At 40.9% G+C, this 24,139-nt stretch overlaps 1 protein-coding gene across 1 annotated transcript in view; it reads right to left on the bottom strand.

The window, feature by feature from the left end:
- Window positions 1–148: 148 nt before the first annotated feature.
- Window positions 149–24,139, bottom strand: part of LOC132494214 (uncharacterized) — a 64,270-nt gene continuing 40,279 nt past the window's right edge. The window contains exons 4-5 of the mRNA XM_060105225.1: window positions 568–693; window positions 149–305 (exon numbers count right to left, since the gene is read on the bottom strand). Coding sequence (XP_059961208.1) covers window positions 605–693 — 89 coding nt within the window. The 3' untranslated portion in view covers window positions 149–305; window positions 568–604. The remainder of the gene's footprint in view (window positions 306–567; window positions 694–24,139) is intronic.

Raw genomic sequence — 24,139 nt, 5'->3', positions numbered from 1 at the left:
CTGGGCCGGCCCTCCAGGGCGAGGCCCCAGGGCAGCCCCCTGGGGAGCCTAGGGGCTCCTCCTCCTCCCAGTGCTGATCCTGGATGATGTGGGGGGAAGGGAGGGGGGCAGGACCACCAGGGCGGGGAGGGGGAGCGGGATTGTGGGGGGTTAGGGAGGTGGGGGAGGTGGGTGTGGCCAGGTGTGGGTGGGAGCAGGACCTTTGGAGTGATGTATGTAAATTGTGAACAAAGATCGTTTTCGTGGGAAATGCTCTCAGGCCACTGTCATCTTGTTGGTGTTGAGCTGCTCCACAGAGAGCGATCCTGAGAGGAAGGAAGGATGAGGGAGGTCACAGGAGCTCTGGGTCTACAGGTGGCCACACCTTTCCTCCACATAGACAAGGACTCCTCAGGCTGCCCCTGGGAATGCACAGCTCTCACTTTCCCCAGGGACCCCCTCATCAGCCCCTTCTCTAACGCCTGCTTGGCTAGGGCCCTTCTGGGGCATCTGTACCGTCTTCTGCATCCCTGAACCTTCTGGGGAGGCAGAGCTGCTCTTGTGCCTTTTAGCCCTCTGGACACTCACCAGTTTCTAGGATGGAGCCTGGAGACGGCCCTTGTCATTATGGAGCTTCTCTCTGTTTTCCTGATGTGGCCAGACGACGGCACTGGGATGACCCTCCGCTCATCCAGGGTTTCCTGTTTGGGTGGCCTGACCAGAGACGAAAAGTCTTGGCCATGGGGACAGGACTGTCTGCCTCATCGTAGCGGGAGCATCCTCTAGTCCCACTGGGATTATTGCAATGTGGAGAGTGATGGAGGCAGTGACCTCTTCATCCCAATGAGGATGCAACAAGGGGAATGGGTGTGGGGAAATTCATGGGGCACCCGTTAAAGGTGTGTATAAGGGAAAGGACAGTTGGGCCCCTTTGTGGAACTTGTGGGATTTCTGTGCAGCAGCATCTCGTTCAACTGAGGGAGGAGGACCCATCTGGCTGTGGCTGTGGGGACTGGCGTTAAGGGCCTAAGGGTCTGCAAAGACACCCCAGAACTACTGTCCCTTCCCTTTGCACCCATGGCTGGACATGTGTGTGTACTGGTATCAACACTGGTTTGTGTCCCCATAGAAAACAGATCCTCCTAACAAACTATGACCACGTTTCACAAGAACAGCTTGCTCACAGGGGCAGCAGGGGGTGGGAGAGGTGTCTGTGGCCCCAGATCTGAGTGGGAGCTGGGATCCATGCTGAGGAGTGTGGAGGCCTCAGTCACCGTCCTGTGGGTGCCGGCAGAGGCTTCGAATCATCAGAGCAGGGGAACTGACCCCCTCATTAGAGTGAGACGAGCAAACAATGAGGGGCAGGGAGTAGACCCCTGCTGTCTCCCGGAAGTGCCTCCCCTCCCAGTCTGCTTAGCCTCCGTCACAGCCTGTGCTGGCCCACCTCTGAAGCCCCTTCCTCCTAAAGCACTGAGATGCTCTGATCTTTTATGGACCTGCCCTGGGCCTCACCCCCCCTTCCCTGCTGGCCAAAGGCTCTTCTCCTGCTTCTGACTTCTGATTCCTTCCCCAGGACCCAGGCAGGTGTTAGGACAACAGAGATTCCCTGAACATGACCCCTACACCACCAGCATGCAAAACTGGGGCTGCAGGCTTCCACAGGTGGCATGACTCTCTGCTGGACCCTGCAAAGAGCTTGGAGAAGAAAGGGGCTCATGTCTCTCCACCTCCACAGAATCCATAGGTCAGCCTCACAGGTCCCCCTCTGTCCAGGTGGGCAGCACATATGTGCTCCCAGCCCTCCTTGACCCTTTGTGAAAGAAAGTTTTTGCAGCTTAGTAGTCTGATATTAGTCAAGGTGTCTCAGGGCTTGTTCCTTTGGAAGCCCTACAGGAGAATCTGTTTCCTTTCCCTTTCTGTCTTCTAGAGGCTGCCTGCATTCCTTGGAATTAGTCCCTTCTTCCATCTTCAAAGTGCATCACTTTAATCTCTGCTTCCCTCATCACATGGTCTCTCCAACTCTGACTCTCCCTGTGTCCCTCCTATACAGCTCTTTGTGTTTATATATAGCCCACCCAGAAAATTTAGGATAATCTCTTCATCTCAAGATTTTTTACTTAGTCACAGCTGCAAAGTCCATTTTTCCATACAAGGTGACGTTCACATATTGTCATAGGAGGGGTTAAACACGGATGTTTTTGGGGAACCATAATTTACCCTACCAGAAGAAATCCACAAGAATACCTACCATCAGAATCCACATGAATAACAGACTATGACCAAGTGGAATTTATTCCAGGGATGCAAGCCTTGTTCAATGGTAAAAAATCATCAATGTAATCTACCATATTGAGTCTAAAGAAGAAACACATACTGTCACACCAATTAATACAGAACAGGCATTTAACGAGATTCAACACCCATTCATATTAAAAATGCTCAGAAAACTATGAATACAAGGTCACTACCTCAACCTAATAAAGAACATCTACAAAAAACCTACTTCTAACATCACACGAAATGGTGAAAGAATGAATGCTTTTCCCTGAGTTCAAAAACAAGGTTAGAATGTCCACTCTTATCTTAGTTTTCAACTTAGTACTTTAGATTCTAGTTAGTGTAGTACAGCAAGAAAAGGAAAAAAGAGGCATACATATTAGAAAAGAAGAAATATAACTGTCACTCTTTACAGATGACATAATTGTCTACATAGAAAATTCCAAGGAATGTATAAGTAGACTCATAATAAATTATAATAACTTGCTTTAGCAGGATCTCAGAATATAAAATCAATACATAAACATTAATACACAACATTGATCATATTTCCATATACTAGTAACAAACTGAATGATTGAAAACCAAAATTTACAACATATTAAATAGGTTCCAGTTCAAGATGGCAACATAGGAAGATCCTGAACCCACCTCCTCCCACAAACACACCAAAGCTACAGCTACATATGGAAAAATTTCCTCTGAAGAAAACTAAAAGATGGTGGAGCAACCCCTTCACATCAGGAAAACCAGAGGGAAACCACATCAAAACAGGTAGGAAAGGCTGAGACACAATTTTGCCATAAACCCCATCCTTGGTGTGGAGACACACAATTAGGAAGGAACTCAAAACCTGGAGCTTCTTCCTGAGAGGTGAAGGGTATGGACCCCACATTGGGCACTCCAAATTTTAAGGCTGGCACCTGAGAGATAGACCCTCAAAACATCTGACTTTGAAGACCAACAAGGCACATCCCATGAGACCCACAGGGCTGTGGTGAACTGAGGAACAGCTCTTAAAGGGCCTGTGCACAGACTCACCTATCCCAGGGCCAAGTGTAGAAGCAGCCCTTTGAAAAGCACTCTGACTTTTGGTGAAAGAGACTCACTTCCCAATTTTAAAGCATTAATCTGAGGAACAGGGGCCTGCTGGAATACTCCCCAGGGACAGAGGCTGGTGGGTGCCATCTTCCTGCTCTCTCTCTGCCCTGATAAAACTGAAAGGTGCCATCTTTTTTCCCCTTTTTCCTTTCCTGCAGGTGACAACTTTGTGCTCCAGCCAGCTGGCTCCTTCTTCCCTGCTCTTCCTCTGTCTTGCTATATATATATATATTTTTTCTTCTTTTCTTTTCCCTCTTTCCCTTTATTCAAATGGTGTCATCTTTGCACTCTTCCCACCGCCTCACTCAGCCAGTGAGCATCATCTTCACACTTTCCTTCTGATGTGCTCCAGAGAGCCAGAATCTCCAAGACAGGAGATCCCATTTTTGTGGCCTCCACTCAGGGGATGCTCCTTGATCACCTGGCTCTGGAGGCCAGGAGGGATTTCTTTTCTGGGTCCCATGGGACTGTAACAATTGGAGAGACAGTTCTTGGCAGGATACCACCCCCAGGATGTACCACTACCCATCAGACTGAGACACAGCCCCAGCCTTTACATGAAAAAGGCCTATTTGCTAGTAGGGACAAGACTTAAGAGCAGGCTTCAGGTTCAGCACACATCTAGAGGCTACGGATGTGCTCTCGGGGAAGGTAGGCTGGGGGTGCCATCTCTCCACCCTCACTCTGCCTTACTACAGTTCACTGGTATCTCCCAGAATGGAGCTTGTACACTTATCTGAAGCACTGTTTTCTTGTGACTGCTCCCCAGGGAACACCTTCAGATTGCTTGCTTCTGGGGCGCAGCAGGGCTTCCACTTGCAATCTCACAAGACTAAATACATTTGCATTCTTTAAAAGCTGTTACCAAGTTTTCTGGCTTCCTATCAACCTGAATCTAGGTGCTGCCTGAGATCCTCCACTTTGGGTTGCTCATTTGTCTTGGCACACCCTCAACTGCTGGGATGGTGTGCCAGGTCTATTAAAAATAAACTGCTTAGACAATCACAAAGGTTTGAGAGGCAACCAAGAGTAGACAGGGTTAAATGACAAGGTTCATCTGTCACACAGCTCTTTAAGACTGGGAGATGTGGCTATTTCACTTAATGCATAGAAACCAACACAGAGAGTCAAGCAAAATGAAGAAAGGGAGGACTATACTCCAAAAAAAGAACAAAATAAAACCTCAGGAAAAAATCTTAATGAAATGAACATAAGTAATTTACTTGATAAAGAGTTCAAAGTTATGGTCATAAAAATGCTCACTGAACTCAGAAGGAAAATGGATGAAAACAGTGAGAACTTCAACAAAGAAATAGAAGATATAAGAAAGTTAGAAATAGAAGTCACAGAACTGGAGAATGCAATAACTGAACTTAGAAATACAGTAGATGAAGCACAAGAAAGAATAGGTGAACTCAAAGACAGGTCAGAGGAACTCATCCAATCAGAGAATAAGGAAGAAAAAAGAATGAAAATAATGAATAAAGCTTAAGGGATTTATGGCACATCAAATGGAATAACATTCACCTTATAGGAACTGCAGAAGGAGAAGAGAAAAGGGGGCAGAAAACATTTGTAGAAATAATATCTGAAAACTTTTCCTAATCTGGGGAAAGAAACAGACATCCAGATACAGGAAGCCCAGAGAGCTCCAAAGCAGATCAACCTAAAGAGATCCATACCAAGAAATATTAAAATTAAAATGTCAACGTTAAAGATAACAAGGGAATCTTAAAATCACCAAGAGAAATACAACTTGTTATATAAATTGTTATATACAACTGGTTATACAACTTGTTATATAACTACATCAACCTGAAAAGCTTCTACACAGAAAAATAAACAATCAACAAAATGAAAGGGCAAGCTACAGAATGGGAGAAAATATTTGCAAATCATGTACGTGATAAGGTGTTAATATCCAAAATATATAAGGAACTCATACAGTGGCTATATCTATATCTATATCTATATATAGATATATAGATATAGAGATAGATATAGATTTTCAAACAATTCAATTAAAACTTGGGCAGAAGAACTGAATAAAAAATTTTCCAATGAAGACATCCAGATCACCAACAGGTTCATGAAAAGATGCTCTACATCACTAATCACCAGGGAAATGCAAATCAAAACTACAACGAGGTATCACCTCAAAGAGACTAAGAGGTAACAAATGTTGACAAGCATGCAGAAAAGGAAACCCTTGTGCACTGTTGGTGGGAATGTAAATTGGTACAGCCGCTATGGTAAACAATATGGAGTCTCCTCAAAAAATTAAAAAGAAAACTACCATACATTAGCAATCCTGCTTTGGATATATATATATATATCCAAAGGAAATGAAATCACTATTTCAAAGAGATATCTGCACTCGCACGTTCATTGCAGCATTATTCACAATTGCCGAGAGATGGAAACAACCAAAGTGTCCATACATGGATAAATGGATATAGAAGATGTGGGTATGTACATAGATGGAATATTATTCAGCCATGAAAAAGAAGAAAATCCTGCCACTTGCAACAACATTTATGGATCCTTGGGGCATTATGATGAGTGAAATAAGTCAGAGAGAGAAAAATAAATACTGTATGATGTAACTAAATTGTAGACTCTAAAACAGCCAAACCCAGAGAAACAGAGAATAGAATGGTTGTTGCTAGGGGTTGGGGTTGGGGGAAATGGGGAGATGTTGACCAAAGGGTAAAATATCCAGTTAGCACATGAATTTCTGGGAATCTAATCTACAGCATGGTGATTGCAGTTAACAGAACTGTATTATATACTTTAAAGTTGCTAAGAGAGATCTTAAATGTTCTCACCAAAAAAAATGGTATTTATGTGAGGTAACGGAGGTGTGTTAACTAGCTCCGCTGTGGTAATCATTTCACAACATGTAACATACCAACAGGTTGTACATCTTAAACTTACACAATGCTATATGTCAATTACATCTCAATAAATTTAGAAAAAATACAGAAAACAGACTGTTGCACAACATTCAAGCAAAAATACTAGTTTTGGACTGCTTTTTCTTGAATTTAGTCATTGTTCCTTCTTGAATCTGTTTTGTATCACATGATAGCAGACTCATAGAGGCAGCTTACTTCTGATCAGGCGCAGCCAAAGAGAAGCAACTGATGGTATATGGGAGTTTAGGGATAAGCTACGAGATTTCTCCCTTTCTTCCTCTACTTTGTGAAGATTCTCCAGCAGCAACTGTGTAACTTCCACGGCTCCAACTCCAGTGATACAGAACTGGTATGGTCTGACATTGATGATCATTTAACCTGGCCCTGGACGCCTTTACAACCCTCTCCTTAACTTCGCCTTTCCAGCATAGGGGTACAAGTAAATTCCTGTTCCTACTAATCACTCCATTATCTAGGTGGCCCTTCTTTACTTCTCAGAAGTTTCATCACTGGTGTTCTTAATACCCTGTATTAAATTTATTTGCAAAGACTTGAAACAATTTCTATTTTATTTGTTATGGGCAAATACAGTATAATAAAATTTCCAAATATTAAAAAAATTAGAAGACACATGAAATCTCAAAATGGGGAAATGTTAGCCACATTTAGGAAGAAAATGTACTAATATTATTGGAGGAGAGAATTCAGGAATTGGAAGATAACACTAATGAGTTTGGAAGGTATAAGACTGTGGAGAAGTTTGAATGGTGGGCTTCATGCCACAGGAAATAGGGAGTGATTCAAAGTTCTATAAAGATTGTGCTCACTTCAGCAGCACATATACAAAGTTTTATAAGATTAATCTGAAAGTGGTAGGCAGTTTGGAGTATGCGATGGAGTGATGTCAAAAAAAAATTGCACCAGATGGTTAAACAGGCAAGGAGTACTTTACTCAAGATGATTCTGTAATAGGGGAGAGAGACTGAACTCTGTTCTGCTGAAACAAAAGGCATGGAAGTTTTTAGATGCCAGGATGAGCTGTAGGAAAAACAGTAGAGGATGCTGGGGAAGAGGTTGGTCAATATAATTAGACCATCTCTGTTTGCTTTGGCTCTTATCAAAGTTAGGCTCCTATACTCCCCACAGAGACTGGGAAGTAGGGGCAATACCTTTCTTGAAGGTTATATTTCAAAGAGCTGACTCCCAGGTCCTTGAGAAAGACATTTCTGGGTTGGAAAATTATCAAGTGACTAGGAGAAAATTTACATCTCAAAGGGGCAGAGAAAGAATTTATAATTTCAAGTTTCTTAAAGTAAATGTTTTCAGAAAAGGGAGGTTAGGGGCCTATGGTAAAGAAAAATCCTGTCTGAAGTTTAGCCAAACTGAGGGAAACATTAAGGCCATCTTGATCAGTAGTTAAAATTAGCATTACCTTCAGGAAGGTTATTTTATAAAGAAAAGCAATGCTTTAGGAACTTTCTCAGAAGAATCAAAAGTAACTGTCTGCTAGTTAGATACAGGTCAGGAATAATGAGAACGGGCAGTTACAAAGTAAACTCAACTAATGTTCTCTGTGTTGTAGCTTTAATAAAGATGAAATAAGTAGAAAAAAAAATAATCCATTGGTACACGGTGAGAGCCAATTGGATGGACTGCCCAATTAGAAATACTTCTTTATTTTCTAGTCATTATCAGTCAAGGATTAACAAACCTACTTTTATTAGATATACTTCTGTCTAGGGATTGAGAAATATCAATTATTTAAACTTAATCACTACTTTATTTCTGTGAGATTTTTGAAAATATACTTTGGGGAAAAGTAATGGAAGAGTGATATAGCACTAAAACATTGAAGTGAATGACATAATAAGATCCTATCTTTCTCAATTTAAGGAGAAAAAAAGGGAGGGCAAAAGAAATGGGCAGAAAGTAAGTTTACCAACCAGTCATTGTGTCAAGTGTTTTCATATATTTATCTAATTTAATACTCACAAAACAATGAGACATAAGGAAGATATTTATCCCATTCCATAGATGAAACTCTATTTACAAAGTAATATATCAACCATTTGTAGAGCTGACCCTTGAATTTAAGGCCTTACGTCTGTGGAAATGCAAGAGCCAAACCCTGCTAATACAAGGTGCTTAGAAGAGGTAGACTTCAGTGAGCAGGAAAATCAGAGCATGCGTGAACTGATGACAAGTTTTGCTGATCTAGTAGCTTTGTGAGATTTGTCTAGATTCAAAGGCCCTTGCTCTACTAAACCATCAAATTAGAAGTGGTCTCCTTCTGAAACAACCAATATTTGCAGAGCTATTCAGACTTTGGGTCATGGTATTTTTTCAAGGATTAACTATTATCACTGGCTTTTCAAATTTTAACTTTAGAAAGTCCTTGCTTTTGTTGGAAGCAATGTTAAATTTTGATGCAGTTGTTTGCAGAGATGAAACTTGGTCGCCCTCTGGAGGCTATTCTCAGGTCCGACTAGCATACCTTAATTTTGAGAAAGAAGTCAGGTCTTAACAATTTAACAACTCATTTTAAATGTGTGGAAATTATGTATATACATTATACTTTTTTAGAAGTTGCAAAACATTGAGTTCAAAATGCTCAAAATATTTTAAAATGCTGAATTAAACGATTTATGGCATAGCATGTTTTGAATTCCTGTTCTCCCTTTGGAAATGGAGATGGTCATCATTCTCCTTTTATCATGCAATATCTATACTGGGACTAAAACCGTTATTTTTTCCTCCCCTATTATAGGAACACATGGGCAATTAGTTCTATAAAATGAATAATAAAACATATGACACAATACTATACACTCAATTACTACCAAGATCTTTCATTTTAAGTTTAAAAAAAAAATCTCTAAATTTCCAATTAAAAAAATTTTTTTTCTTTCTCTCAGAGATAAAACATCAGAGCTTACAAGAACCCTTAAAAACAGAATGGCTCAAAGGATAAAAATGTTTTGCTCCCTAGTTCATTCTTGTTCAGTTTTCTTGTAGAAGGTGTATTATACCAGTTAGTGTAAATTATACAAGCAAAGTTCTTGCCATATATTGGTGACAGCTTTTCTACATAAAGTAAGCAGTTAAGGGGCTTCCCTGGTGGCGCAGTGGTTAAGAATCCACCTGCCAATGCAGGGGACACGGGTTCCAGCCCTGGTTCCCGAAGATCCCACATGCCGCGGAGCAACTAAGCCCACGTGCTGCAACTACTGAGCCTGCACTCTAGACTCCGTGTGCCACAACTATTGAGCCTGCGCTCTAGAGCCCATGCACCACAACTACTGAAGCCCGCGCACCTAGAGCCCATGCTCCACAACGAGAAGCCACCGTGATGAGAAGCCCACACACTGCAACAAAGAGTAGCCCCCACTCTCCGCAACTAGAGAAAGCTCACGTGCAGCAACAAAGACCCAACACAGAGCCAAAAATAATAAATAAAATTTTTTTAAAAAGTAAGCAGTTATGAGCTGCTATAAACCTACTGTTTCTTTACTTGATTTAAATGAATTTAATTCTTTAAATAACTGAGCAAGTAGAGAATTTAGACTCAGCCATTATTAGAGGTACCTTATACAACCAAAGTGGTATAAAAACCCTGTAACATGAAAGTGTTGTGGAGGTCCTTCTGGTCTTCTGAGACCGGGACACCTGTACCTTTATGTCCCATTTATAAATGTTCCTCTATAATGTTTGGGATGCTGAAATATTTGATAAGATAGATACCTCATGCCTATTACATGCCTTCCCTATATCTCTCTCAACTACATCCCTCTAATGAATTGGTGCAGCTCCAAGGCTCTATCCAGTAACAAGGTAGTGTCAGGCAGTGCTTGTTGTACTCACTGGCTTTTTATTGATTTATTTATTTATTTTTGCTGTGTCGGGTCTTAGTTTCTGTGCGAGGGCTTTCTCTAGTTGTGGCAAGTGGGGGCCACTCTTCATCACAGTGCGCGGGCCTCTACTATCGCGGCCTCTCTTGTTGCGGAGCACAGGCTCCAGATGCGCAGGCTCAGTAGTTGTGGCTCATGGGCCTAGTTGCTCCGCGGCATGTGGGATCCTCCAAGACCAGGGCTCGAACCCGTGTCCCCTGCATTAGCAGGCAGATTCTCAACCACTGCGCCACCAGGGAAGCCCTACTCACTGGCTTTTAATCCTCCAACTGCCTTGTAATCTCCTCCTTCACACCTTGAGGCTTAGAAATGGCATATCTCCTGAGGAAGAGGTTTCTAGGGACTCCTGTATACTTGCTTGAAATGGGGACAGGAGGATGGAGGAACAGAAGGGAAGATATACGGAAGATGAACGGATTTTTTTTAATATAAATTTTTCTGCCATAAAAACTATAGGTACCAAGCAAAGCAATCAGGGAAATGTATATTCATGCATTAATTTACCACTTACAACGATGAGTAGATAGAGGACATTAGATAGATTAAGGAAGTATCTAGGAGGTAAAATGGATAAGATTGATAATGGATAGGATATAGTGGCTGATGCGAGAGGTTGAACTCAAGGACTATTGTTAGGTGCCTGGTTTATACAACTGGGTGAATGGTGTCACTACACACTAAGACAAATGAAAATGAAGGAGGAGAGATTCGGCAGTTTAGGGAGACCATGAGTATTTAGCTTTATGTATATTTTAAATGAACAGATTTAGATGTTAAATAGGCAACTGGGTTTACAGAATTCAGATTAGAGGTCTCAGGTACACAAATGTCCAAACTTTATGGAGTTGGTAACTGAAGCTGTGTGTTTCTGTGAAATCATATTATGAGTTCCAGAGTGAGAGGACATAATGGCCTAAAACTGAATTTTGAAGAATTTCAACATTTAATGTCTGAGGAGAAGGATACGTACCTGCAAAGAAGATAGAGAATGAACTGCCGCAGAGATTAGAAGAAAACCAGAGGAGTTTTTGGGTCAAGGAAAATCAAGTCTCAAAGACAGAAGCAAATCCTACTTACAGGTCAAGTAACTAGGAGATAAAATTTTCACATCGCATCCATGGATTTGGAAATAGCTTATGAAGTACCTTTTTATTGGAGTAATAAAAGATGGATTCTATTGGGAGTGGGTTGAAGCATGAGAAGGAAGTCATAAAGTGAAGATATCAAATATAGATAAACATTTTTAAACAGCTTTATGGAGGTACAACTGATGCACAAAAAATGGCACATGCTTAATGTATACTATTTGATGAGTTTGGACATATGCATAAACCCATGAGACAATTAACACAATCAAGGTAATAGACATATCTGTCCCCTCCAAAAGCTTCCTTGTGTCCCATTTTTTCTGTGTGTGGTAAGAACACTTAACATGAAATTGACCCTCTTAACTAATTTTAAGTGCTTAACACTATTGTTAACTACAGACACTATTTGTACAGCAGATTTCTCGAATTTATTCATCTTGTATAACTGAAAATTCATACCTGTTGAACAACAGCTCCCCATTTCTCCCTTTCCCCAGCCCCTGGCAACCAACATTCTATTCTCTGCTTCCATGAGTCTGATTATTTTAGATACCTCATATAAATGGAATTATGCAGTATTTGTCCTTCTGTGACTGGCTTATTTACTTAGCGTATTGTCCTCCAGGTTCATCCCTGTTGCCACAATGGTAGAACCCCCTTCTTCTTTTAAAGTTGAAAATATTCCATTGTAAATATATACTACATGCTTTGAACCATTCATCTGTTGATGAACATTCTGGGAAAAGCTTCTTGACACTGATCTTGGCAATGATTTATTGGCTATGACACCAAAAGCACAGACCACAGAAGCAAAAATAGACAAGTAGAACTACATCAAAATAAAAAGCTCCTGCACAGCAAAGGAAACAACCAACAGAATGGAAAGGCAACCAATGGAATGGGAGAAAATATTTGCAAATCATATAACTGGTAAGGGGTAAATATCCAAAATTTATAAGGAATTCCCACAACAACTAAGTAGCAAATAAACCAAATAACTCCATCAAGAAATGGGCAAAGAACTTGAATATACATTTTCCAAAGAAAACATATGAATGACCAAAATGTATATGAAAAGGTACTCAGCATCGCTAATCATCAGGGCAATGCAAATCAAAATCACGAAGAGATATCACCTCACACCTGTTAGGATGCTTAGTTTCAAAAATATAAAGGTAACAAGTACTGGGGAGAATATGGAGAAATTGGATCTCTTGTACACTGTTGGTGGGAATACAAAATGGTATAGAGTCACTATGGAAAACAGTATGGAGGCTTCTCGAAAAATTAAAAATAGAACTATCATATGATTTAGCAATCCCACTTTGAATGGATATATGTATATATATGTATATATATGTGTGTGTATGTGTGTATATATATATGTATAAGAGAACTGAAATCAGGATCTCAAAAAGATTGCACTCTCATGTTCACTGAAACATTATTCACAATTGCCAAGATATAGAAAAACATTTTCAAGAATTATTTTAAAAACTGTGCCTTTGAAGAAGAGATAGTGTGGTAATTAGTAACAGAAGTCAGGTGGAGAAAGGTCAGTTTGGTTTTGCTTTTCTTTTTTGCTTTACTCTTCTTTATTATTTTTCCCAATTTGGAAGATTTTAGAATGTTTAAAAAAGATAGTGGAGGACTTCCGGGTAAGATGGCGGAAGAGTAAGACGCGGAGATCACCTTCCTCCCCACAGATACACCAGAAATACAGCTACACGTGGAACAACTCCTACAGAACACCTACTGAACGCTGGCAGAAGACCCCAGACCTCCCAAAAGGCAAGAAACTCCCCACATACCTGGGTGGGGCAGGGCGGAGGGATTCCCGCACAGAGGAGCGGTGCCGAGCGGCACTCACCAGCCCGAGAGGCTTGTCTGCTCCCCCACCGGGGCGGGCGGCGCTGGAGCTGAGGCTCGGGCTTCGGTCAGAGCGCGGGGAGAGGACTGGGGCTGGCGGCGAGAACTCAGCCTGAAGGGGGCTAGTGTGCCACAGCTAGCCGGGAGGGAGTCCGGAAAAACTCTGGAGCTGCCGAAGAGGCAGGAGACTTTTTCTTCCCTCTTGGTTTCCTGGTGCGCGAGGAGAGGGGATTAAGAGCGCCGCGTAAAGGAGCTCCAGAGATGGGCGCGAGTCGCGGCTGAGATCGCGGAGCCCAGAGACGGGCGTGGGACGCTGGGGCTGCTGCTGCCGCCGCCGAGAGGCCTGTGTGCGAGCGCAGGTCACTGTCCACACCGCCCTTCCGGGAGCCTGTGCAGCCTGCCACTGCAGGGGTCCCGGGATCCGGGGGCGGCTTCCCTGGGAGAGCGCGCGGCGCGCCTCGGGCTGGTGCGGCGTCGCGCCGACCTCTGCCGCTGCGGGCTCGCCCCGCACTCCGTGACCCTCCCTCCCGCCCGGCCTGGGTGAGCCAGGGTCCCCGAGGAGGCTGCTCCTTTAACCCTGTCCTGTCTGAGCGAGGAACAGACGCCCTCCGGCGACCTACACGCAGAGGCGGGGCCAAATCCAAAGCTGAGACCCAGGAGCTGTGAGAGCAAAGAAGAGAAAGGGAAACCTCTCCCAGCAGCCTCAGAAGCAGCGGATTAAAGCTCCACAATCAACTCCATGTACCCTGCATCTGTGGAATACATGAATAGACAACAAATCATCCCAAATTGAGTAGCCAGGAGTCAGTGCTGTGCCTCTGAGGTGGGAGAGCAAACTTCAGGACACTGGTCCACAAGAGACCTCCCAGCTCCACATAATATCAAACGGCGAAAATCTTCCAGAGATCTCCATCTCAACAACAGCACCCAGCTTCACTCAACGACCAGCAAGCTACAGTGCTGGACACCCTATGCCAAACAACTAGCAAGACAGGAACACAACGCCACCCATTAGCAGAGAGGCTGCCTCAATTCATAAAAAGTCCGCAAACACCCCAAAACACACCACCAGACGTGGACCTGCCCACCAGAAAGACAAGATCCAGCCTCATCCACCAGAACACAGGCAGTAGTCCCCTCCACCAAGAAGCCTACACAACCCACTAAACCAACCTTAGCCACAGGGGACAGACACCAAAAACAACGGGAACTACGAACCTGCAGCCTGCAAAAAGGAGACCCCAAACACAGTAACATAAGCAAAATGAGAAGACAGAAAAACACACAGCAGGAGAAGGAGCAAGATAAAAACCCACCAGACCTAACAAATGAAGAGGTAATAGGCAGTCTATCTGAAAAAGAATTCAGAATAATGATGGTAAAGATGATCCAAAATCTTGGAAATAGAATAGACAAAATGCAAGAAACAGTTAACAAGGACCTAGAAGAACTAAAGACGAATCAAGCATCGATTAAAAACACAATAAATGAAATAAAAATACTCTAGAAGGGATCAATAGCAGAATAACTGAGGCAGAAGAACGGATAAGTGAGGTGGAAGATAAAATAGTGGAAATAACTGCTGCACAGCAAAATAAAGAAAAAAGAATGAAAAGAACAGAGGACAGTCTCAGAGACCTCTGGGACAACATTAAACGCACCAACATTCGAATTATAGGGGTTCCAGAAGAAGAAGAGAAAAAGAAAGGGACTGAGAAAATATTTGAAGAGATTATAGTTGAAAACTTCCCTAATATGGGAAAGGAAATAGTTCATCAAGTCCAGGAGGCACAGAGAGTCCCATACAGAATAAATCCAAGGAGAAATACACCAAGACACATATTAATCAAACTGTCAAAAATTAAACACAAAGAAATCATATTAAAAGCAGCAAGGCAAAAACAACAAATAACACACAAGGGAATCCCCATCAGGATAACAGCTGATCTCTCAGCAGAAACTCTACAAGCCATAAGGGAGTGGCAGGACATACTTAAAGTGATGAAGGAGAAAAACCTGCAACCAAGATTACTCTACCCAGCAAGGATCTCATTCAGATTTGATGGAGAAATTAAAACCTTTACAGACAAGCAAAAGCTGAGAGAGTTCAGCACCACCAAACCAGCTTTACAACAAATGCTAAAGGAACTTCTCTAGGCAAGAAACACAAGAGAAGGAAAAGAACTACAATAACGAACCCAAAACAATTAAGAAAATGGGAATAGGAACATACATATCAATAATTACCTTAAATGTAAATGGACTAAATGCTCCCACCAAAAGACACAGACTGGCTGAATGGATACAAAAACAAGACCCATATATATGCTGTCTACAAGAGACCCACTTCAGACCTAGAGACACATACAGACTGAAAGTAAGGGGATGGAAAAAGATATTCCATGCAAATGGAAACCAAAAGAAAGCTGGAGTAGCAATTCTCATATCAGACAAAATAGACTTTAAAATAAAGACTACTAGAAGAGACAAAGAAGGACACTACATAATGATCAAGGGATCAATCCAAGAAGAAGATATAACAATTGTAAATATTTATGCACCCAACATAGGAGCACCTCAATACATAAGGGAAATATTAACAGCCATAAAAGGAGAAATCGACAGTAACACAATCATAGTAGGGGACTTTAACACCCCACTTTCACCAATGGACAGGTCATCCAAAATGAAAATAAATAAGGAAACACAAGCTTTAAATGATACATTAAACAAGATGGACTTAATTGATATTTATAGGACATTCCATCCAAAAACAACAGAATACACATTTTTCTCAAGTGCTCATGGAACATTCTCCAGGATAGATCATATCTTGGGTCACAAATCAAGCCTTGGTAAATTTAAGAAAATTGAAATTGTATCAAGTATCTTTTCTGACCACAATGCTATGAGACTAGATATCAATTACAGGAAAAGAGCTGTAAAACATACAAACACATGGAGGCTAAACAATACACTACTTAATAACGAAGTGATCACTGAAGAAATCAAAGAGGAAATTAAAAAATACCTAGAAACAAATGACAATGGAGACACGACGACCCAAAACCTATGGGATGCAGCAAAAGCAGTTCTAAGAGGGAAGTTTATGGCAATACAATCCCACCTTAAGAAACAGGAAATATCTCGAATAAACAACCTAACCTTGCACCTAAAGCAATTAGAGAAAGAAGAACAAAAACATCCCAAAGTTAGCAGAAGGAAAGAAATCATAAAAATCAGATCAGAAATAAATGAAAAAGAAATGAAGGAAACGATAGCAAAGATCAATAAAACTAAAAGCTGGTTCTTTGAGAAGATAAACAAAATTGATAAACCATTAGCCAGACTCATCAAGAAAAAAAGGGAGAAGACTCAAATCAATAGAATTAGAAATGAAAAAGGAGAAGTAACAACTGACACTGCTGAAATACAAAAGATCATGAGAGATTACTATAAGCAACTCTATGCCAATAAAATGGACAACCTGGAAGAAATGGACAAATTCTTAGAAATGCACAACCTGCCAAGACTGAATCAGGAAGAAATAGAAAATATGAACAGACCAATCACAAGCACTGAAATTGAAACTGTGATTAAAAATCTTCCAACAAACAAAAGCCCAGGACCAGATGGCTTCACAGGCGAATTCTATCAAGCATTTAGAGAAGAGCTAACACCTATCCTTCTCAAACTCTTCCAAAATATAGCAGAGGGAGGAACACTCCCAAACTCATTCTACGAGGCCACCATCACCTTGATACCAAAACCAGACAAGGATGTCACAAAGAAAGAAAACTACAGGCCAATATCACTGATGAACATAGATGCAAAAATCCTCAACAAAATACTAGCAAACAGAATCCAACAGCACATTAAAAGGATCATACACCATGATCAAGTGGGGTTTATTCCAGGAATGCAAGGATTCTTCAATATACGCAAATCAATCAATGTGATACACCATATTAACAAACTGAAGGAGAAAAACCATATGATCATCTCAATAGATGCAGAGAAAGCTTTTGACAAAATTCAACACCCATTTATGATCAAAACCCTGCAGAAAGTAGGCATAGAGGGAACTTTCCTCAACATAATAAAGGCCATATATGACAAACCCACAGCCAGCATCGTCCTCAATGGTGAAAAACTGAAACCATTTCCACTAAGATCAGGAACAAGACAAGGTTGCCCACTCTCACCACTCTTATTCAACATAGTTTTGGAAGTTTTAGCCACAGCAATCAGAGAAGAAAAGGAAATAAAAGGAATCCAAATGGGAAAAGAAGAAGTAAAGCTGTCACTGTTTGCAGATGACATGATACTATACATAGAGAATCCTAAAGATGCTACCAGAAAACTACTAGAGCTAATCAATGAATTTGGTAAAGTTGCAGGATACAAAATTAATGCACAGAAATCTCTGGCATTCCTATATACTAATGATGAAAAATCTGAAAGTGAAATCAAGGAAACACTCCCATTTACCACTGCAACAAAAAGAATAAAATATCTAGGAATAAACCTACCTAAGGAGACAAAAGACCTGTATGCAGAAAATTATAAGACACTGATGAAAGAAATTAAAGATGATACAAATAGATGGAGAGATGTACCATGTTCTTGGATTGGAAGAATCAACATTGTGAAAATGACTCTACTACCCAAAGCAATCTACAGATTCAATGCAATACCTATCAAACTACCAATGGCATTTTTCACAGAACTAGAACAAAAAATTTCACAATTTGTATGGAAACACAAAAGACCCCGAATAGCCAAAGCAATCTTGAGAACGAAAAACGGAGCTGGTGGAATCAGGCTCCCTGACTTCAGACTATACTACAAAGCTACAGTAATCAAGACAGTATGGTACTGGCACAAAAACAGAAAGATAGATCAATGGAACAGGATAGAAAGCCCAGAGATAAACCCACGGACATATGGTCACCTTATCTTTGATAAAGGAGGCAGGAATGTACAGTGGAGAAAGGACAGTCTCTTCAATAAGTGGTGCTGGGAAAACTGGACAGGGACATGTAAAAGTATGAGATTAGATCACTCCCTAACACCATACACAAAAATTAGCTCAAAATGGATTAAAGACCTAAATGTAAGGCCAGACACTATCAAACTCCTAGAGGAAAACATAGGCAGAACACTCTATGACATAAATCACAGCAAGATCCTTTTTGACCCACCTCCTAGAGAAATGGAAATAAAGACAAAAATAAACACATGGGACCTAATGAAACTTCAAAGCTTTTGCACAGCAAAGGAAACCATAAACAAGACGAAAAGACAACCCTCAGAATGGGAGAAAATATTTGCAAATGAAGCAACTGACAAAGGATTAATCTCCAAAATTTATAAGCAGCTCATCCAGCTCAATAGCAAAAAAACAAACAAACCAATCCAAAAATGGGCAGAAGACCTAAATAGACATTTCTCCACAGAAGATATACAGACAGCCAACAAACACATGAAAGGATGCTCAACATCTTTACTCATTAGAGAAATGCAAATCAAAACTACAATGAGATATCATCTCACACCAGTCAGAATGGCCATCATCAAAAAATCTAGAAACTGTAAATGCTGGAGAGGGTGTGGAAAAAAGGGAACCCTCTTGCACTGCTGGTGGGAGTGTGAATTGGTACAGCCACTATGGAGGACAGTATGGAGGTTCCTTAATAAACTACAAATAGAACTACCATATGACCCAGCAATCCCACTACTGGGCATATACCCTGAGAAAACCATAATTCAAAAAGAGACATGTACCAAAATGTTCATAGCAGCCCTATTTACAATAGCCCGGAGATGGAAACAACCTAAGTGTCCTTCATCGGATGAATGGGTAAAGAAGATGTGGCACATATATACAATGGAATATTACTCAGCCATAAAAAGAAATGAAATTGAGCTATTTGTAATGAGGTGGATGGACCTAGAGTCTGTCATACAGAGTGAAGTAAGTCAGAAAGAGAAAGACAAATACTGTATGCTGACACATATATATGGAATTTAAGAAAAAAATGTCATCAAGAACATAGGGGTAAGACAGGAATAAAGACACAGACCTACTAGAGCATGGACTTGAGGATATGGGGAGGGGGAAGGGTAAGCTGTGACAAAGTGAAAGAGCGGCATGGACATAGATACACTACCAAACGTAAGGTAGATAGCTAGTGGGAAGCAGCCGCATAGCACAGGGAGATCAGCTCGGTTCTTTGTGACCGCCTGGAGGGGTGGGATAGGGAGGGTGGGAGGGAGACGCAAAAGGGAGGGGATATGGGAACATATGTATATGTATAACTGATTAAATTTGTAAAATTAAAAAAAAAAAAAAAAAAAAAAGATAGTGGAAAAGATCCAGATTAGAGAAGGTATTGAACAAAATAAGGATCCTTAGAGAGTGCAAGGTGATGCAATCCAAATCAGGAGTAAGGGAATTGGGTTTAGTAGGAATAGAGCTTCTGTTCTGTTAAATTACCAAAGGAGATAAAGATGGCAGCAGATGTAGTAACTCTATTATGTTAATTAACAGGAAAGTTCTAATGTTTTTTCTTTTCTTTTCTGTGAATTAAAAGAGATTATCTCCTGATATTATAGCAAATGGTGGGGACATGCCATTTAAGAACAGTGCAATAGCCGAATCATTTTGTTATACAGCAGAAACTAACACAACATTGTAACGCAATTATACTCCAATAAAGATTAAAAAAAAAAAGAATAGTGCAGAAAGAGAGAACAAAGTGTAAAGAGTGGGAAATGATGGGTCCAGATTAATGTAGCAGAATTAAAGGGCAATATTAAAGGACCTTTTAGGTTAGTGATCATGAATTTATAAAGGAAACAATCTAAACTATTATACACTTTACTTGGGAAGACTTTGAAAGCTGGAGATCAAGAAAAGAGAAAGCAATGGTTTGGGTTGATCCAGCATAATTAAAAGACACTGGAACAGGGGTAGGGACAAACACACTATTAGATAATGGAAATTGGAATGTAAGAGAGTAAGGGGAGATACAAAGGCAGTATCAGGAGAAAGCAAGGGAGTAAACAGACTTGCGTCAAAGTACTATCATAGTGGTGGGGTATTTGAACAAGTGAACTGGAATGTGAGAAGTTATTGTAAAGGGATGGCATATTTGTGTGAATAATTTTTAAAGACTATTTCTCTTTTTCCAGCTCTGATTTTTATTTTAGAGGACTGACTCCTGAAAACTCGGTTTCCCAGGATTCACTGACAACTAGCTTCCAATTAATTTTGAGTAAAGGAAGGACTGGTGAGAGTTTGGAGGAAGGGGATGGGGAGAACCCAGAATGCCCTCTTTCTTTGAGTTGTACATACAACTGAGGCTTCGTCTCCCTCATGCGTCCAATTCCTGCTCAAGGGCTTCTCCCTCCATGTTCCCAGCACCCACCAGCAGTCTCTACATTCATTCCAGTTCTGCTTAGGGGATTCAGTCTTTCCAAACTCTAGGTTGCCTTCCTATTTCATTTGACTCCAGCTTTTATAACTTTTGAAACAAGCTCCTTTTATTAAAATCTACTTTCTAAACTTCCTGAAGCAGATTTCCTGTCCTGCATGGGTAATCCCAGGAAAAAGATGCTCAAGATGGGACTCTGGAATAAGGTTTTGAGCTTGAATGTAATAGTGACTCCATTGCCAATGCAAAGACAAGTGCTTCTTCTGAGTAGTGGAAGCAATAAAGAAATTACCAGCAATATTTGCTTTGAACATATTGCCAGGTGAAGACAATACTTTTACATCTCAAGCGGCAGCTGATTTTGTCTATTACAGCAGTAATACCTACAAGCACCATGGGGACCATTAGCTGCTTCTTATAGCACCAGAGAGCTTACAAAATGAAAATGTTTACACTTAATGTTAAAAGGTGTTAGGTGTTTAAACTCTCAGATCGAGGCATGGGAAGACACAGAGAGCCACACTGAGGGCCTTAGAATTTTCTCTTGTCTTAGAGCCACACAGCAGACATGGCTAAGGATCAAGTTTCAAATCTAAAAGTGTGGGTTGCAGAATTAAAATGCAAGTTCAACGTACATCTGTGCTAAGCCTCACAGATTAATATCAGGACGTTGATCAGGAAGAGTTGGGTATTAAGATAAGGATATATTGAGTATTTAGGATAAGTGCAGGTAGGCAGACTCAGATTCATATGAAAATGTTTAACCCAAATCTTCCTGTGGTTTCCTCGCCAAAGGAAGCCACCCTTCTTCCTCCCCATTTGAGGAAACTAACCTTCCCTTACTTAACATATCTCTAAAGACCTCATCTAAATAGGTTAGTTTTCAAGGAAATTTCTACTTTTCTCAAGACCCACCCACATCAGCACTTATTGCATCCTAATAACTACAGTCAGATTCTACCAGGCCCCAGGAGGCAAGTATAATGTCCACCCTGGTAGGAGTTAGCATATACATCAAAAGAAATGCTATATCCTGCTAACGTGTATCAGCAGAAACCTGTAGAATGTGTGTGTGGCATATGTTTTTTGGGGGGTTTTTTGTTTGTTTTTTTGCGGTACGCGGGCCTCTCACTGTTGTGGCCTCTCCCGTTGTGGAGCACAGGCTCCGGACGCGCAGGCTCAGTGGCCATGGCTCACGGGCCCAGCCGCTCCGCGGCATGTGGGATCCTCCTGGACCGGGGCACGAACCCGTGTCCCCTGCATTGGCAGGGGGACTCTCAACCACTGTGCCACCAGGGAAGCCCTGGCATATATTTTATAAGTGTTAGACTGAGAAAGATCGAATATAAAGTTGCAAGGGGTTGAATTTATTATAAAGACGTTACCTGAGATTCAAAGTATTAGCTCTAGCTGATGGAATTGGCTCTAATCGTTGGCTTGTTTGGCTGACTGAAACATAGATTCAATAGTCAGCAACATTCAAAGAGGGCAAGATGCCATAATTTATCTGACAGAATGTAGACAAAGGAATCCATGTACTTAAAATGAGAATGTTGGAGTGGATTAATTATGGAAAACCCACTCAACTATCCCATAGTTATGCCCCCACAGAGGTCACCGATAACATTCTTCTTCAAGACATTAAGACATTCTTTGATGAGAGAAATACAAGCATCCTTGAAAACCTCTGTGGCATCTGTCTTCTGTGGGCTAAAGATGACAATGCGGGATAGCACCAATGAAATGGCCCCCGTGCTTTTTAACAGGAACATTGGGTTACAAAGTAGCAGAGGTTAAGTGGTAGCATTTAATATGAGAAACAAGGTGAGTGCAATTATCATAAAGGTCAGCAGGGCAGAGTGGCAGTATTTTGACCCAAAGTGACTTCCAGTAGTAACAGATTAATCACATTTACACTGGGAATTACATTGATGAGCAGGCTTGAACTGTATAAATGAAAATAAAATTCAAGCACAATGAGCAGAAACCTGCATTGATTTTCCAGGAATGAAAATTACAGCCTCGCCCAGACCTAAACCAGAGATCAGGTGGCTACAATAGCTTCAGGAACTTTGCTGCAACACTGTCAAAAGTATAGAGTGTGATTATTTTTTTCCTCCAGGTCTACCTCAAAGGGGTTTACAATTTTCCAGGGGGAATGTTTAGAAAGAAAAGTGGAAAACTCAGAATTTTTCAGAGATTATTAAGATAAATTTACACACCTGAGGTTCCAAAACATCACTGTGGTCTTCAGGTCATAATAGGGCTTATGGAAGCCATGTGATAATTGGAATTTTGACACAAGTTCACCTCACTAGAAATCTTGTGCAGTGACCTACACTATATTTCCCCATATCTGAATGTATTTTGGGAGTACACATACTTGGAAAATGACAGAACTCTCAACCAAGGTCAGTGCTATTAAGAACGGCTACTGCCTGACATCCATTAGGATAGCTATTATTAAAAACAATAATAAGTAACAAGTATTTGCATGGATGTGTAGAAATCTGAACCCTTCTACATTGCAGTTCCTCAAAAAATTAAACAGAACTACCATACGATCTAGCTATTCTACTTCAGAGTATATATCCAAAGGAATTAAAAGCAGAGACTTGAACAGATGTTTGTAATTTCACGTTCTTAGCAGCATTATTCACAATAGCCAAAAGATGGAAACAACCTAAATGTCCATCAACAGAGGAATGGATAAACAAAATGTAGTATATACATACAATGGAATATTAATGACCCTAAAAAGGTAAAAAATTCTGACACACACTACGATACGGATGAACTTTGAAGACATTATGCTAAATGAAATAAGCCAAAACCGAAAACACAAATACTGTGATTCCAGTCATATGAGGTACTAGAGTAGTCAAATTTTATAGACAGATAATAGAATGGTGATTGCCAGGGTCTGGGTGCAGTGATGAATGGAGAGGTGTTGTTTAATGGGTACAGAGTTTCAGTTTGGGAAGATGAAAAAAGTCCTGGAGATGAATGGTAATGATGGTTGCACAACAACGTGAATGTACTTAATGCCACTAAATGGTACACCTAAACATGGTTAAGATGGTCACTTTTATGTCATGCATATTTTGCCACAACTGGAAAAAAATACATAGGAAGGGCCAAGTGGAAGCTCCTGGAACTGTCCCTACATGAAAGCAATACCAAAAAATAGCAATAGCACATATCTGGGGAATTGGCAGAGACTAAAATAACCATGCAGATGGGAATCTCCATCACCTGCCCCATTTAAATAATCTGTTTGGCCTGTAAAAAAGGCAAATAAGTCATGGACAATGATTGTTGATTATCATAAGATAATGAGGTACTAATTCTAATCAAAGCTGCTGGATTTTATGGGCCTTTTTTTCCTGGAACAAATCAAAACATCTCTAACTCCTGATACACAGCTAGTTGTCTCCACATCAAACAGCAAAGGTAATGGAGCAGTTCACTTCTATCTGACAGAGACAGAAGTACACTCAAACTCTGTCTTACTTGAGTGCTATGCCAAGTCTCCCCATGTCTATAATATTATAGTCCAT

Source organism: Mesoplodon densirostris, chromosome 7 (genome assembly GCF_025265405.1).
Source record: "Mesoplodon densirostris isolate mMesDen1 chromosome 7, mMesDen1 primary haplotype, whole genome shotgun sequence".
NCBI lineage: Eukaryota > Metazoa > Chordata > Mammalia > Artiodactyla > Ziphiidae > Mesoplodon > Mesoplodon densirostris.
The sequence above is the reverse complement of the archived record's forward strand: the minus strand, read 5'-3'. Positions and strand labels throughout refer to the sequence as shown.